The 17,967-nt window shown below is 45.6% G+C and overlaps 2 protein-coding genes across 3 annotated transcripts in view; one reads left to right on the plus strand and one right to left on the minus strand.

Moving 5' to 3' along the window:
• Nucleotides 1-17,967, plus strand: part of RPS18 (ribosomal protein S18) — a 193,827-nt gene that overhangs the window by 172,340 nt on the left and 3,520 nt on the right. The window contains exons 1-2 of one of the 2 annotated variants that reach the window (XM_060614344.3): nt 16,328-16,427; nt 16,898-16,996. In XM_060614344.3, coding sequence (XP_060470327.1) covers nt 16,425-16,427; nt 16,898-16,996 — 102 coding nt within the window. In that variant the 5' untranslated portion in view covers nt 16,328-16,424. Of the gene's footprint in view, nt 1-16,327; nt 16,428-16,896; nt 16,997-17,967 lie in introns of those variants that run through there. The other variant, XM_060614345.3, reaches the window with a different exon arrangement.
• On the minus strand, nt 591-16,207 carry VPS52 (VPS52 subunit of GARP complex). Its single transcript, XM_060614251.2, has 20 exons — nt 15,898-16,207; nt 14,945-15,029; nt 14,744-14,796; nt 14,483-14,558; nt 14,217-14,284; nt 13,741-13,916; nt 13,197-13,347; nt 12,808-12,908; nt 12,564-12,696; nt 12,367-12,424; nt 11,875-12,008; nt 11,253-11,408; nt 10,662-10,780; nt 10,141-10,264; nt 9,771-9,866; nt 9,547-9,654; nt 9,257-9,322; nt 1,993-2,104; nt 1,670-1,788; nt 591-1,468 (listed from the first exon to the last, which is right to left on the minus strand). The coding sequence occupies exons 1-20, from the start codon at nt 15,985-15,987 to the stop codon at nt 1,322-1,324; spliced, it is 2,172 nt and encodes a 723-aa protein (XP_060470234.1). The 5' UTR covers nt 15,988-16,207; the 3' UTR covers nt 591-1,321.

A 17,967-nucleotide genomic window follows, 5' to 3' on the forward strand; every position in this document is an offset into this window, starting at 1 on the left:
CAGGGATGCAAGGACAGACCGTAGTGGGGAACCAAGGCAGCCGTAGGACAGTGCCAGAGGCTGCACAGCCATGTTCCCAGCACTTGATGCATTGGCCATTTTAAACAGGGGCCACCTTCCTCCACCAGGCTGGTTACTCATGAAATAGTAACCATAGAAATAATAACCATAATAGAAATGCCACCACTTCTTTGGCCTGAAGCAGTGAAGAGTTTATTATCTGGGGGGGGTGCCTGGGTGGTTTAGTTGGTTAGGCATCCAACTTTGGCTCAGCTCATGATCTCACAGTTGGTGAGTTCGAGTCCCGTCAGGCTCTGTTGACAGCTAGGAGCCTGGAGCCTGCTTCAGATTCTGTGTCTCCCTCTCTCTCTCTGCCCTTCCCCCGCTTGCACTCTGTCTCCATATCAAAAGTAAATAAACGTTAAAAAATTAAAAAAAAAAAAGTTTACTATCAGTACCCCTTCCTTATGGACACCCATCAGAAGGGAGGTAAGCCCAGAAGGTAGCCTGAGAGGAAAGGTGACCCTGGAACAGAGATGGGGCCACTTGAAGGCCCAAGGAGGAAAGAGGAAGGAAATGGGAAAAGTGTGTTATGTCATATTAAATATTTATTGTTTTCTGCAAACTGACCTTGGAGTAACTCTCAAGCCAGGAGGGGATTGGTTAGTGTTCAAGTTGCTGAGATCTTAGGTCAAAAAGCCATAGAAAAGGGGCACCTGGGTGGCTCAGTCATGTTCTCTTGGTTCGTGAGTTCAAGCCCTGCATCGGGTTGCTGCTGTCAGTGCACAGCCCGCTTGGATCCTCTGTCCCCCCACCTCTGCCCCTCCTACACTTACACTCTCTCAAAAATAAATATTAAAAAAAAAAAAAAGCTACAAAAAACAAAACACTGGGGGTAGGGCCAGGGGAGAGGAATCAATGACTTGGAGGCAGTTTCACTTTGCCACCAATTCCAAGAGCTGAGGCTTTTGTGACTCAGGACATGGTGACAAGAGTTGAGTAAACCAGAGACCAAGGCAGTGAAGGTTTTACTGGGGAAAGAAAACTTGGGTGTATGTGTGTGGGGGAAGGATGGTGAATGAAATAGGGAAAATGATAAAGGTGTTTTGGAAGGCCAGGGGGAAGTGGTCCTGGGAACCTGAAAACAAGGAAATTCAGCTTATCCTGATAAGGCAGGGTCCGGGGAATGAAGGCAGGGTGAGGCATGTCAAGGACCTGGGAGGCAGAGGGAGAACTGGAAAGGAAACCCCAGGTAAAGAAGAGTCTGGGATAGGGTACAGAAGTCCATGGAGAAGGCCGGTGGATCCCAGGGTCCGAGACATCAGAAGTTGGGCTTGTGCTTCTTGAGCTCCACCATTAGATGATGAATGTTGATGAGCTCAGCCCTGGCAGGGAGAGCTCGGAGCTGGGGCTGAGAGAGCACACGGTGGAACCGATGATAGAGCTGGATCAGCTGGGTCAAAGCTCCCTGGTCAGAGAAAGTCATGGAAGGATCATGTGGGGTGGTGCTAAAGATGATGTTAGGAATCAGGCTAGGGCTCATCCAGAATTCTGGGCATGCTGTAGTTGACGATCAAGGGTCACTTGGATGATACAAGCCCAGGGAAAAGAGAGGGAAAACAACTAGTGACAGAGTGGGGCAAAGTGAGGGCTGGGAGTTGTAAGTCACCTGGATGATACTGGTCCCATTTCTGAAGTTGGTGAAACTCCGCATTACATCCTGACTCAGAGACTCCACTGATGATTTCCAGGAACTACCAAAGCCACGGATCAGCTGAGTAACCCGGGCTGATAGCAGGAGGAAAGAGAGAGGGTGTCCGAGAAGGACTTGGCTAGGGTGATCTTTGTCCCAAAGTCCTCCCCCAGGCACAGCCTTCCTCGGCATCCAACCCCATTTTCCTACTCTACCCTCCTCATGGGATCTGCACCCTCTCGTTTTTCTTTTCCACTCACCTTATCACTGAACCCACCACTACCACATCATCCTCATACCTTCTTCCCCTCGAAGCCGCTCAGCCTGTCCACGCTCAATCAAAGCCTCCGCTTCCTTCACAAATGCCACCAGACCTCCAAAAGGGGGAGACAGCAACTCTTCAATGAATTCCTGTAGAAATACACATATACACAGGGTCAAGTGGCCCTGGTGTCAGCACCTTTCCTTGCGGATCATGACTGACCGGGTCCTCAGAACACTCCCAGAGCAAGTTATATACTTTAAGACACCACTGGTCTCAGGGGTAGGGGAAATCTCCAAGGATCCCCTTCTTCAAAAACAAAAAACAAAAAACTAAACTTGAGCTGGAAGCAGAGTAATAATAAATTGGGGTCAGGGCCGGAACCAGAGGGGTGGGTGGCTGGGAGAGGCAAGGCTACCAGAAGGCAAATGGCCATAGCAAATCTGCTATCTGGAAACGGAGGGAGTCTGATGGCAGACTCAGGTGGAGAAGCAGAGCCTGGGTCTCTCATGAGAACCTCAAAGAGGTACTGATGTAGATCCAAGTGGATTGTGTCTTTCAGCTATTACAAAGGCAGAGACAAATCCTCTTGAAAGAAAATATCCTCAGGGTGCCTGGGTGGCTCAGTCAGTTGAGCTTCCGACTCTTGATTTTGGCTCAGGTCATGATCTCAGGGGCATGGGCATCAAGCCCTGCATCAGGCTCCATGCTGAGTGTGGAGCCTGCTTAAGATTCTCTCTCTCTCCCTCTGCCCCTCTCCCCAGCTCATGTGTTCCCTCTCCTCTCTCTCTATCTCAAAAAAATAATTAATTAAAAAATAAAATTACTGAAAAAAGGAAAATATCCTCAATCCCATTTTAGGCCCATATGACTCCCCCTGATCATAAGATCAGGCAATCAACTCAAAGATCATCAGACACATAAGAAAGGAAAAACTACCATAAGAATCAGTATAGATAGTAAGCAATGGACTTAGACCTGCAAAGATTGCCAACATCAGAACTATCAGATATACAGTGGTTGTGCATTCTGTATGAAACATTCAAAGAAGCTAAAAATATAGACACAAAGATGACCACTCAACAAGATTAGGAATGGGCTGGTGAGGTGCCCCCCGATTCTAAGTTGTTTTTTTTTTTAATTTTTTTTAAACGTGTATTTATTTTTTTGAGACAGAGAGAGACAGAGCATGAACAGGGGAGGAGCAGAGAGAGAGGGAGACACAGAATCCGAAGCAGGCTCCAGGCTCTGAGCTGTCAGCACAGAGCCCGATGCGGGGCTTGAACTCACGGACCGTGAGATCATGACCTGAGCCGAAGTCAGACGCTTAACCGACCAAGCCACCCAGGCACCCCCTGATTCTAAACTTTTAAGAATTTAGATAAAATAAGCTAAAACTATGTAAAGCAAAATTTGATAGAACTACAGTAAAAAAGTGACAAGTCTACAAATTTCAAAGCATCTCTTTCAACTACTGATAAGTACACGCAAAAAAAAAAAAATCATTAAAGATGTAGATAATTTGAACAATACAATTAAAAAGCTTGGATCTCCACACTGAGCAATTACAGAATACACATCCTTCTCAACCATGCATGGAGCATTTATAAAAGTTGATCATGTACTAGGCCACAAGTGAATCTAAACAAATTTCCAAAACTCAGTATCAAAAAACCCCACATTCTCTACCCACAATGTAATTAAGTTAGACATTAATTTAAAAAAAAAAAAAAAACCTTTGATAAATAAGAAAAACAGTTTTGGAAATTTTAAAATACTCCTCCAAAAATCTCATGGATCTAAAGAAGAAATAATTGAAATATTAAAATTCTTAGAACTGACTTATTTCAAAAATACTACATATTCAGGGGCGCCTGGGTGGCTCAGTCGGTTGAGCGTCCGACTTCGGCTCAGGTCATGATCTCACAGCTCGTGGGTTCGAGCCCCGCATCGGGCTCTGTGCTGACGGCTCAGAGCCTGGAGCTGCTTCGGATTCTGTGTCTCCCCCTCTCTCTGCCCCTCCCCTGCTCATGCTTTGTCTCTCTCTGTGTCAAAAATAAATAAACATTAAAAAAATTTTTTAAAAAAAATGCTACATATTCAAACCTACAGAATTCAATAAAAGCGGTACTTTGAGGGAATTTCATTGTTTTAAATCTTCGCAAATGCTTTTGTTGGCAAGTTCTATGAAACTTTCAAGGAAGAGATCATTTCAACCTTAAACTCTTTCAGAATAGAAAGAAAGAAGGCATATTTCCTTTCTACCTCCTCCTCCGAATCCAGTATGACTCTGGTACCAAAACCATACAAGGACAGTACAAGGAAAGAAAATCAATGGCCAGTATCACCTATGGACAAAGAAACAAAAATTCTAAATGAATTAGATCAAGTTCAGAATGGTTTAACATTCTTGTTTTTTTTTAAATTTTTTAATGTTTATTTATTTTTGAGAGACAGAACACAAACAGGGGAGGGGCAGAGAGAGGGAGGAGACACAGAATCTGAAGCAGGCTCCAGGCTCCAAGCTGTCAGCACAGAGCCCAATGTGGGGCTCAAACTCACAAACCGTGAGATCATGACCTGAGCTGAAGTTGGACGCTTAACCAACTGAGCCACTCAGGTGCCCTTAACATTCTTTTCTTTTTTTTTTTTTCTTAAGTTTTTTTTAATGTTTATTTATTTTTGAGAGAGAGAGAGAGAGAACGAGCATGAGTGGTGGAGGGGCAGACAGAGAGGGAGACACAGATCCAAGGCAGGCTCCAGATTCTGAGCTGTCAGCACAGAGTCCGACATGGGGTTTGAACTCACGAACTGTGAGATTTATGACCTGAGCCGAAGTCGGACACTTAACCAACCAAGCCACCCAGAAGCCTCTGGCAAGGTTTAACATTCTAAAGTCGACAAATGTCATAAACCATAAAACTGATAAAGAAGAAAAACCATGTAATTACCTCAACCACTGCAGAAAAAGCCGTTCTTGATTAAAAATTCAACACCCATTCATGCTTTTAATAAACAGTAACTTCTGGCCTACTACAAATTAAACACCAAAGTGTTGGTGAGGATGTAGAGAAAAATGAACCCTTGTGCACTGTTGGTAGAAATGCAAACTGGTGCAGCCACTGTAGAAAACAGTATGGAGGGTCCTCAAAAAATTAAAAATAGAATTACCATATGATCCAGTAATTCCACTACTGGCTATTTATCCAAAGAAAACAAAAACACTAATTTGAAAAGATAATATGCACCCCTATATTTATCGCAGCCTTATTTACAACAGACAAGATATGGAAATAACCAAAGTGTCCATCAACAGATGAAAGGACAAGGAATATACAATGGAATATCAGCCATAAAAACAAATGAAATCCTGCCATTTGCAATAACATGGAAGGACCCTGAATGTATAATGCTAGCTGAAATAAGTCAGTCAGAAAAAGGCAAATACCATATGTGATTTCACACATATGTGGAACTTAAGAAACAAAACAAAGTCAAAAAAAGAGACAAACCAAAAAGTAGACTCTTAGACACAGAGAACAAACGTGGTTGCCAGAGGGATGGAGAGTAGGGGGAAGGGTGAAATAGATTAAGGAAGTTCAAAGTACACTTATCTTGATGAGCACTGAGACATGTATTGAATCATTATATTGTACACCTGAAACTAATATAACACTGTATGTTAATTATGCTTGAATTTTTAAAAATGAAGTAATTATTGATAGGTAATGAAAAACTACTAATGATAACTCTTGGCATGCTAGGGATTGAAAGGAATTTTCTCAACCTGAGAAAGGGTAACTATAAAAAGCCTACAGCAATGTTACCCTTATCGGGGAAATGATGAAAACATTCCTTTTAAAACTAAGAAAAGATAAGGGTTCTCACTGTCATCACTTCTACTCAACTATTCAGCTTTGTGTGGAGGTACTAGCCAGTACAGGAGGAGAATAAGGACATAAGAAATTAAAGACCTAAGGATTAGAAAGGAATAACTAAATCTGTCATATCTACATAGAAACACACACACTACCTCCAGAAATGTTTAGAAATAAAAAGTTAAGGAGGTGGCTTTGTATATGGTTGATACACAAAAATCAATAGCATTTCTTTTTTGTTTAAATACATTTTTAAGTTTATTTATTTGTCTATTTATTTAGAGAGAGAGAGCATGCGCACGTGAGCTGGGGAGGGACAGAGTGAAAGAGAGCATCCCAAACAGGCTCTGTCAGCACAGAGCTCCATGTGAGGCTCCATCCCACAAACCAGGAGATCACGTGAGCCGAAATCAAGAGTCAGACACTTGGGGCACCGGGGTGGCTCAGTCGGTTAAGCGTCTGACTTCGGCTCAAGTCATGATCTGGAGGTTTGTGAGATCCAGCCCTGCGTCGGGCTCTGTGCTGACAGCTGAAAGCCTGGAGCCTGCTTTGGATTCTGTGTCTCCCTCTCTCTCTGCCCCTCCCCTGCTCGTGCTCTGTCTCTCTCTCAAAAATAAATAAACATTAGAAAAAAGAGTGTGACACTTACCCAACTGAGCCACCCAGGCACCCTCAAGAGCATTTCTACATGGCAATTCAAACAACAAGAAAATTTCTTTTAAAAATGATAATATTTAAGTAACAAGTTTATTTAAAAGGCAAATTCTAAAAGAATAGATCAGGAAGTCTGAACAATTTGAAAGGAAAAAAGTTAGCAATTATTCCTAGTACTCCTAGTAATTATTCCTGAATGTGGATTTATTCCTAATAGGAATAACTATAGTAACAACTCCCAGTACACTAGGGATTGAAAGGAATTTTCTTAACCTGATAAACGGCATTTACAAAAACACAGCAGCATTATTCCTAATGGGAAAGTGATGAAAGCATTCCTTTTTTTTTTTTTTTTTTTTTTTAATTTTTTTTTTTTTCAACGTTTATTTATTTTTGCGACAGAGAGAGACAGAGCATGAACGGGGGAGGGACAGAGAGAGAGGGAGACACAGAATCGGAAACAGGCTCCAGGCTCTGAGCCATCAGCCCAGAGCCTGACGCGGGGCTCGAACTCACGGACCGTGAGATCGTGACCTGGCTGAAGTCGGACGCTTAACCGACTGCGCCACCCAGGCGCCCCAAAAGCATTCCTTTTAAAATCAGGAACAGGACAGGGGTTCTCACTATTGCACACTATTCTATTCAACTGTTCAACATTGTCAGAGAGGTCCTACCCAGAACAGTAAAAGATCAAAGATGTAAGAAATTAAACACAGAGAATTAGAGAGGATTTAATTACTCCTGGTAGGATGAAATCTATATATTACACCTACCTAGGAATAACTGACAAAAGATCTGCAATGTCTTTGTGTTGAAAATTATAAAAGGTTATGAAAAGACATTAAAGACAGGGGGCGCCTGGGTGGCTCAGTTGGTTGAGCATCCAACTCTTGATTTCGGTGCAGGTCATGGTCTCACAGTTTGTGAGATCAAGCCCTGCAATGGGCTCTGCACTAGCAGCTTGGAGCCAGCTTGGAATTCTCTCTCTCCTTTCTCTTTGCCCCTCCCTTGCTTGCTGTCTCTCTCTGTCTCTCAAAATAAATAAACACTAAAAACAAAAAGTTAAAAAAAAAAAAAGACATTAAAGAATATCCTTAAAAATGGGGAGCCCATGTTCATGGATGAGACGTTTCAATACCATAACTATCAATTCTTCCAAACTGATTCAAATTGATCAGTGCAATTCCAATCAAAATCCTTAACGGACTTTTTTAAATGTCAAAATTTACAAGCTGACTGTAAAATTTATATGAAAAATCAAGAGGTCAACACTACTCAACATACTCCTAAAAAAGGTAGAATTTGCGTAATAATATAGCATAATATTTGCATAATCATAGAGCATGTTTGCATCGTTATAAAGCACCATAATTAAAACTGCATTGCAGGTTAGACAAATTGATCAATGGAATAGAATAGACAGGCAAGGGGTGCCTGGATGGCACAAGTCAGTTAAGCGGCAGACTCTAGATTTGGGCTCAGGTCATGATCTCGTGATTTGTGAGATCAAGCCCCGTGCTGGGCTCTGTGCTGACAGTGCAGAGCCTGCTTGGGATTCTCTCTCTGCCCCTTCTCTGCTTTCTCTCTCTCAAAATAATAAACATCAAAAAAAAAAAGAACAGAGACAAAGACACATTTTGCTATCTGACAGAAGCACACACTGTGTATGGAGAAAGAAAGGGATTTTCTATAGTTCTGGTTCCATCATTTTCTATACATAATATATTAAATTAGATTCCTACCTCACATCATACACAAAATCAATTCCAGGTAAATTTAGGGCTTAAACGTAAAAACCAAAATTCTACATTAACAGGAAAATGTAGTATAATATTTTTCTGACCCTGGGATAATGTAAGATTTCTTTTTTTTTTTTTTTAAGTAGACTTCACACCCAGCACAGAGCCCAATGTAGGGCTTGACTCATGACCCCGAGATCAAGACCTGGGCTGAGATCAAGAGTTGGACGCTTAAACGACTGAGCCACCCAGGCGCCCCAACATTTCTAACAAGACAGAAAAATAAAGATCAGTAAAGTCAATCATATTAAAATTAAGATTAATTTTAAGACAATTAAGACAATTAAGATGGACAATTAAGATGTCCATCTTAAGACAACATAAAAAAAAATAAAAAGATAAAACACCGAAAAATATCTACAAACTATATGATCAAAACATTGGTTTCATAAATAAAATTAATACAAAAAAACTTTTATAAATCGAAAAGAAATACACAGGGGCTCCTGGGTGGCTCAGTGTCAGGTTGTGAGTTTGAGCCCCACACTGGGTGTAGAGCCAACTTCAAAAAAGAAAATAAATAAAAAACAAAAACTTAAAAAAAACAAAACTAAATAATTATTGCCTTACCATACATACATACATATATATATGTGTGTGTGTGTGTGTATATACGTATATATATATATTTTTTTCTTTCTGTTACATATTTTTAAAAGCAAGAACATGCTAAACACAACATATAGGTCAAGGGGAGACCCTGAGAAGTGAGGAAATGGAGTGAGGAAGAATTCAGTGTTTGATGCTGGTTATTGCCAAGGCATGTAGTGGCTTCAGGAGCACATATATCATAAAAACAAAATACAAAAGAAAATAAAGCTGACCAATAGTTCCAAGTCTGTGTACCTAAAATCCTTTAACTGCCACATCCTACACACACAGACACACACACACACACACACACACACACACACACACAGAACTGAAAACAGCACACAAGACCATCCTTTCTTCTTCCCCACACCCCTACCTGCGTCCGAGCATTGAGCAGCTGCTGGAAACTCTCAACCTCTTTGCTGTCATCTGCAGCCCGCTCCTAAGGGATGACAAAGGGAAATCTCAAGTGTGAGGAGAAGCAGCCCTTCACTTCAGGATATCCCCTTCCTTCCGCATTTACAGTACTTGGCCAGGCACTGTGCCAGACGCCAAGAATAAAACATGGAACAAAACCAACATCATGTCTGTCCTCAGGGAGCTAACAGAGCAGTGGGGGAAGCCAAACTCTCCGGGTGGGGAGGACGGGAGAAGCAGTGTCTGTACCATCAGCACACCCAGCATCATGTCGTAGTTGTTGATCAGGAACACCAGCTGCTCCTTCCTTGAGGAGAACTCAGCTGCCACTCGGAGGACAAAATTCTCCACTTCCACCTGGAAAAGTCAGAAGAAGGAGGTGACACAAGTGGAGGCAAGGGCACACGGCCCTCCTCACACTCAGGTGGCTGCGGCAGCTGGGCTGCTGGGAAGTCTGTCCTGGCCGCCCTCACCTGTAGCTGTCCCAGCAGCTGCATCGTCCGCTCGTTGGGAATTGTCTGATTGATGCTGACAAGAGCAGAGGAGAATTCTGCATATCGGCGTGTGATCTTGGGGAGACAAAGTAGGAAGAAAACTCACACCAACCCCCTGCCCGAGTCCCTGGGAGCTAGCCAATTAACCTTTATGACTCCTACCTCCCATCCCTCTAACCAACAGTGCCCAGCTCACCCTGAGTTCACGCGCACTCCTACACTGCCCCCTCACACAGTGTGCCCAAATATCCAGCTAGGCCCACAATACAACTGGACACCTGGCCAACCCCACAGTGAAGCTAAGAGCCCTGCCTTTCAGAACCCCTTTGTTACCCTTGTCCTGTCTTACATAGTGGGGCCGAGTATCCAGCCCCCCAAGGCGCTGAGGGTCAGTGCTTCGGACACTCTGGACGTTCATCTCCAGGATCAGCTCAAACCGTGGCCAGAGCAAAGCAAGCACCTGCTCCCAGTACCTGCAGGCTTAATCAGAATCAGAGATCAGCTAGCAAGAAACAGGGGGATCGTGAGGAGCAGTGGGTCATGTATGGAATTGTTGAATGACCATATTGTGCACCTGACACTAATAGAATGCTATATGTTAGCTAACTGGAATTAAAAACTTAGGAAGTCAGTAAGAAATGGGGGGGGGGGGCAGGGGAAGAGTTTCTGTGGGGGGAACCCAATTAATAGCTGATGACTGGTGGAAGCAGGACTGGTATGAAAGGTGAATCAGAAAGCAGTACTATCTCCAGGCAGATGAATGGGAGTAAGAATCAGGTATCAGGTCAGTAGCAGTCCAAAGGTCAGGGCAGGGTCATGTAAGACTATGGGTTCAAGGGCAGTGGGCATCAAGGACCAGAACTCAGTGACCTGTCCAGGGCAGGAACATCCCTCTTCGCTGCAATGTTGCGGAATCGGAGAACAATGTGGATACAGAGAAAAACAGCAATGGCATCGTAGCAGTCAGTGAGATAGGACTCCAGGTGTTTCTATGATTCAGGGACAAACAGAAGATTGGAAAAGAATGTTACTGTGTCATTCCCAGCAGCTATGGACAAATGCATGTGCTCCTCTGGGGAGGTGGCACTGGAAGGAAGGGAGGGAGAGGTGTGATCTCTCAGGAAATGCTCCCTCCTTCCCTGTCCACTGGCCACTCACATGGTCCTGCTGCCTTGCCCATCAGGATCTATGATCACAAGCCCATCACAGCAGAATTCAGGGCTGAGCACTATTCTGGGGGCCCCTCTGTTTTCAGATGTTACTGCCTGAGAGTGGGTCAGTAGTAGGGGTAACCTCAGGACCCCAAGCTTTGAGGGTTTCATATACTCTGCGAGTACGAGGTTTAGACATTTTAGAATAAGGGAATCCTGGTTTCAGTACCACCACAACTAGGACTCCACTAGGGTGTTAAAGAGGACTGAGGACAAAGAGATCTAAGGGCACAGGAGCTGGGGATCTCACCAGGGTCATGCTGAGTGTACGGCCCATGACAGCATTGAAGAGCTCGTGTGCAGCCGAGCCAGACACAACAAAGAATTCACAGATGAAAAGATATTCACGGCAGGAATTGTCTAGGAGGGCGTAGTGCTGGCTGCGGAAGAGGGCCTCGAATGGATACTAGGATGGGAGGGGTAAAGAAGAGAAACAGAAGGGATGGATCCCAACACTGACTCCCCAGAGACAGAGCTGGAAAACCAGCGAGCCTGGGTAATGAGAGCTCAGGAGGCCCTTCCCATCTGACCCAAGTGCAGACTGAGAAAGAGCAACCTGAATGTGTACTGAAAGGAGGAGGGGGGACAAGGGGCACAAGAGAAGAACCTACCCCCACCTGCCGTTTTTATGTGTACATTCACCTCCACAACCTGCCTCATGACATGTCACGCCCCTCAGCCAGTCTCTCCCTCTATATGCCCCAAAGTCAACAGTCTTAACCCTCCTCGCATCACAGAACGCTCGGGTGACCTGAGAAGGCCACTCCCAGTTCTAAGGAAATTGATGCAGGGACCTACAGCGTGGTCCAGTCTGGCCTCCCCCACCCAAGGCTCAGCGTCCCCTTGCGACAGACTCTTGTTCCTTCTCCTACCCTCTGTTCTCCCCGCTGTGCAGTGTGGGGCACCAGGATGGGGGCCTCCAGTTCAGTGGGGGAGATGACAGAGCCACGAGTCCCCAGGGTGAAGATGGTGTTCCTGCTGCGGAGGGAAGGCTTCGAGAAGAATCGTGAAGGGTCAGGGAAAATAATAAGATCACAACTGTGACAGACTCAGAGACCCAGTGCCTTCAGGGACCGGAGGCAGCTAGACACAGCCTAGATGTCCTTTCTTCCCAGTACCAGGACCTCACTCTACCTGATACTTGTGAATGGGCTTCAGAGAGCTTCTATCCTCCCTGATACCATATGCAAAACCATGTGTCAAAATGATGTGTGCCTTTTTCTGGGGAGGAAGGCCATAGCCTTCATCACATTCTCAAAGGTTTTGGTTACAAAGAAAAAGGCAAGAAGCAATGCCTTTGAGGCTGAGCTGGAAGTACCCTCCCTGTCAAGGGCTAGTATGTGGGTTCCTCAGGTCTAGGATATCTTTCTTTGCTGTGTCTTCCACGCCCATTAGATCATCCTTCTCAGCCACTTCCTCGTACTAGAAAAAAGAGAAAAGAGGACTGGTAACCATCTCTTCCTATAGTGATAAAAAATTTTTGTCCACTGTCCAGCCTTGCCCAGAGGTGGTCCCTCTTCCCAGCCCAGGTTCCTAGGAATGCCTCTCTCCCTGGCCTCACCTGCACCTTCATGAGCCGCCCCAGGTAAGAGCGATAATAAGACAGGTAGATCTTGCTCAGTGTTTCCACATATTCATCCCTGATCTCCTTTGCTGTTGCTCGTTCATTGCCCAATAGAAACTGATAGAAGAACCTGGAGGGGCCAGGGATGAGTCAGTATCCCTGCCTCCCCAAGAAAGCAGACACTACAATGGGCTGCTCAATACTTCAGAGGCCATCCTGAGCCCTTCCTTCAGGTGGTGACCTGTATTTCAGCAGTGCCGTCTGGGGGATCTGATAGTTGGTCATTGGTTTTCTGAAGGAATAAATCTTCTGCAGGATGAATTCTCGGATCTTCGTCACTGCCTAGACACGGGGGACCAAACACAGGGCATGAAGCTGCAACCTTATTACTGTTCAGGAAGTGGTGGGGGAAGTACCAAATGTTAAATATTGGAGGATGAAGGGTAGAGAATACCTCTTCAGTATTTCTTTAAATTTTCAGGGGAAGCCAGAGACGTGAGGATGAGCTCTGCCAGGTAAAGGTAGGGTGAAGTTTTGGGGAAAAGCTACAATGAACGCTGCCAGGGAAATCTAAGTTGAAGGTGTCAGGAAGAGTATTATCATCTCTGGGCTATCATCCCCATCTCTCACCTTGACCCGGAGCCGGTCGAGTATGCCTCTGACATCTGCACAGGCTGCTGTGCCTCTAGCCTCCTGCTCTCGGACTGCAGCTGCCTTGGCATCCAGTTCCTGTAGCTGTTCCAGGAACCTGGGCTCTGTCACTGGGGCCTCCAAAATTGCCCTGGGTAGCAGGGATGGGTGGAAGGGGTTAGGAGGGAGACCCAGACATCCCTAGACCCCAAACCGTATCCCTTATATCCACCGTCTCCTCTCCCTTCTCACACTGTATCACGTAGTCAGGATACATATACAAAGTTTTCTGTTCCTGGAACCTCTCCCCCTGCTCCCATGCCCATAAGCCTTGAAACTGCTCACTACATGCCTGACCCTGGATGATTCCTAATCTTGGATGCCTAATGCATGCATCAAGATTGAAAGGGCTGTCAACCCACCCAACAGTTTCTGGAAGGCACCTGATGGCATGAAGCCAGGAGACCCACGTAGTAAGTAAGGTAGGTCACCCCAGCCCATCTACCTGCTACAGACATTGTGACTCTTCAAACTGGCAACTCACGTGATCAGAGCAGAGGGCACTATCAGACCATCGACAAGTTCCCCAAGTTTCCCCCGAACTGCCTGGCGGTTTCGAAGCCGAATGTTCATGGCTCCTGACTGTTCCTGCAGTGTCCGGATCTCAGAGCTGATAGAGCTGAGGTCACTCTGAAAAGCTCCCAACATCTGCTCCATGCGCTGGGGGGAGGACAGAGATGTTGCTGGAGCACCACAGGGTAGGTAGGGGACAAATGGGCCACCTAAGTTTATTGAAGTCTTCAGTATCAGTCCATGAGGGTTGCAGGTGATTAGGTAAAAAGCACCCCAAAGGTCACTGGCAAGCAACATTAGTTATGGCAGTAACAATAAGAAAGGCTGCTGAGGTCATCCTGAAAATGAATCTAACTATCCCCATCTGAGGCTGATGACCTAAAGAATGGCACCAGACACCATGATCTGGTTCAGGGTTATTAGGGATCACAGGTCATGGTTACTAACCTCAAGAACAGCATCGCAGGCTGTAATCTGGTTGTGCAGAGATGCTATGTTCTCACTCTCTTGGATATCTGACCCACAAAAAGTCAAGGGGCCTCACCATAAAGTTGGAGATTCTCAGACCTGCAGGACCTCTCCAGTTTCTCCCTGAGATGACAGAAACTTCAGAGAGAAGATGTCAGCCCCCACCCCCACCCCAGGCTGCCTGCACCATACTTCACAAAATCCCTATTTTAATAACATCACCCTTTTTCTCTACTGGAGGATACAATCCCGAATGGATTTCTGCTCAATCTGCTGTAGCTCCAGCTCAACCTGCTTTGAATAGTGTCGGAGATCCACGCCCTGGGAGAACAGAAACATGGCAGCTTAGGAGAAAGTCACAGTGAAGGGACACTGGGACAGAATCAACACAGGACTAGAGAATAAGACACCAGGGTAACATTGTAAGTCCAAGAGACTGTTTCCTTTTTTAATTATTTGAAGGGAGGGTAAGTGGAGGGGCAGATCAGTATAGCCGAAAGCCTCACCGTTTTAAGAGCTTCCTTTACTAATTCATCCTCCAGATTTGCCTGAATGTGAACTGGAAATAGAAGTTTATCGTAAGGGTCCAGCTCCACAGCTCCCTCTCCCCCAACTGAACATCTGTCCACCAATCCCAGCCTTATTATTTCCAGCCCCCTTGCCTCTCACATCCTCATAAGCAGTCTGCATCCACCTCTATCACTTACCATCCACTTCATCCAGGATGAATTCATCAGAGGAGATGTCCAACTCTCCAAGTTGCAATGGCTCCTGAAGACCAGGACCACCCCCCTGGAGAGGGACAAGTTAATGGGAAAGGACACAGGAAGAACATAGGGAGAACAAATATAATGGGATAATCCGCAAACCTTCATGGCATGGTGGGAGAGGGGAGAGGAGGACGGGCCGGAGTTTACTAGGGAGCCATACGTACGGAGTCAAAAAATTCCAAGAGTTTCACATTATACCCAATCTACTACTTGGGACTTATAGGTAGGGAATACGACAAAGAAACAGGCAACCCACGGAGAGTAGAGGTGTCCCAATGGGAAAAATCAGGAGTTGCAGAGGACAGAGCAAAACTTACAGTTGAATGCAGGCTTTTCCAGACTCCTGCTATCTCAAGTGTTCTATCAACAATCCCTCTGGGGAGCACCAGCCTTTCTAGAAATGTCAGCTAACACATAGCTTTTACCTGCGTGCCAGGTGCCACCCTTGATATACTCATTCATCTCACCATAATAATCAACAATCTATATGGTACGTCTTATTATTTCGTTCACCTTATATGTGTATAAAGCACGACCGAGAGACTGGTTAACTTGCCCCAAGACACACAGCGTGTAAGTGGCAAAACTGGAATTGGAACCCAATCTGACGATAGAAGCCATGTTCTTAACCTTTACACTACACTGCTTTTCCATCCTGCCCCCAAATCTGGAAATTAATTGAAATTGTGCCTCTGGGAAATTGACTCTTGGCCACTCTGTTTCCGGCTCAGACTCAAGTCGGGTCCCAAGGAGGGGGTATGGAAAGCCAAACAGGTAGCATCATCGGTAGCAGTCGAGCTCCCACCCTTGTGCCTAAACCCAGCCCAGGCCTTTCTGACTCGAGGACGACCGGACAAGACTCCGTAAGAGAAAGAGCCCCGCGTTCTCACCAGCGGGCCCTCCTCCTCCTCCATATCTGAGGCCCCAGCCCGCAACATCAGCTCTCGGGCAGCTGCCGCCATGGTCGCAGCGGCGGCCATTCCGCGCAGCCTCACTTCCGGCAGCTGTCAGTCGCCGAGTCCGTCCCTGGAGTGGAACTACAAATTCTAGAAGGTCTTGAGGAGCGCGAAATCGTTCCCAGATATTTGAATTAAGTTGTTTGACTCCAACCTTCCCTCTTCAGCCCTAACCACTTCACCCAACTGAAAATGGGAATTGGAAGTCTTAAGCACTATCCCATCCCGGAACCTTTGCCGCTCTCACACCAAACAACTTTACGAATTGTAAAGGGAGGCAGCACCGGAAGTTGTAGCCATCAATAGCGACTCCCAGAAGTCGACCAGGCTCTGGCACAATTTCCTGAAGCGCTCCTGCAAGATAGCTCCGCCTCTTCCGTCTGGTAGCTATATAAGGGTACGACGTCACTTCCGTTCTCTCTTCCACTGGAGGCCTACACGCCGCCGCTGGGGCAGCCGCCATGGTAAGCTTGGGGTTAGTGGCGGGATCTGGCGACATCGGAACTGGGACACAGAAAGTCTGCTATTAGGAGGCCGGAAACGGCCTATTCTCCGGGTTCGTAACTTTCTGTGTGAGTCTTTGGATGGCGCCCCCCGGGGGGGAATAACTAAAGACATCTGGGGAGTGGGCCAAAGGAAGAGTCCCTCCCAGAGCGCTCGAAAGCGGCGAAAAGGTTGGGCGTGAATGGGGACCTCCAGTGTCTGCCACTCAGAGTGTACTTTTGGGAACGGGCAGAAGACCTCCTCCCTCCTAAAGGTTGCGTTTTCCTGGGCCTGAACACTTCATGTCCTGTTGTCTGCAGCACTGAGGAGAGTTTGTTGTGAGAAAACTGAAGGGGGGGGGGGGGTCGTTGCTCCCTGTGTGACAAGCTTAACGTTACTGTTTGATGGTAGTTCATTCATGATGTCTGGTTTCTCCCCCAATCTCTGTCAGTCTCTAGTAATCCCTGAGAAGTTCCAGCACATTTTGCGAGTACTCAACACCAATATCGATGGGCGGCGGAAGATAGCCTTTGCCATCACTGCAATTAAGGTAAAGTAGGGTAAGGAATGGAGACTAAAAATGATACTTAGGTTAAGACAGCTGTAAGTGAGGCAGGGTTGAAGAAACACACGTCCCAACTAGCTGGGTAAAAACAAAAGAATGGTTAAAAGAGTGATTAATTCCCCTAATCCCTCGCCACATTTACCCTAAAAGGTAAGTAAAGAAAGCCAGAGAACAGTCTGAGTAGAAGCCAAGATACTTTTAGGGGAAAGGGAGTGGGTTCCCTTGTCTACCAGAATTCACTAAAATTTTACTGGACCATCAGCCATGATCCTCTTGTGAGGTTTGTTCTAAATTTGGTTTCTGATTCCTACAGGAGTGCATCATAACAGCAGCCATCACTGTGGGAATACAGCCACCCTAGAAATTGTATAATTGCACTTGGGGGGGGGGGTACATAGAAATGCCAAGATTCCCAGCATGAAGAAACCAATAGTTGGGAAGTAGGAGGGTGTCACTACATCATGAGCAGGTTGTTTAACTCTGATGCCAGAGGTGAATGAAACGCATTTCCTGTTTCTGTTGATGGGAACAAGTGCTTGGTTCATGCTGTGAATTAGGTCAGGGAGCACAGGCTTGGATGATTCCCTTCACCAACCTGATGAACTGGCCTTCCAGATGGAGACATTATCCTATTGTATTTTTTGGCCCGTACGTATAATTGTGGAATGGCTGAGTGTGTTTTCTCCCCTTCTGTGGACATCGTGGGGGCGGGTATAGTCCCTGTCTTGCTCACAGTCCCCTGCTTCTGGTGCATAATTGGTGTATTTATGCAGTGTTAGGGAATGGATCCAGGATACTGTAGTCTGGTTTCAAAAAATTTAAAGGAGACAAATATAAAATAACTTGTTAATTTAGAATTGTATATCCTAGCTTTGATTCATCAGATCAAATTCCTTTGCTTTTTCATGTTATACTGCAGGAAGCACAGCTTTCGTTTTTTCTTAAACGGTGTATAA

This window comes from Panthera onca, chromosome B2, assembly GCF_046562875.1.
Source record: "Panthera onca isolate mPanOnc1 chromosome B2, mPanOnc1 haplotype 2, whole genome shotgun sequence".
Taxonomy (NCBI): Eukaryota; Metazoa; Chordata; class Mammalia; order Carnivora; family Felidae; genus Panthera; species Panthera onca.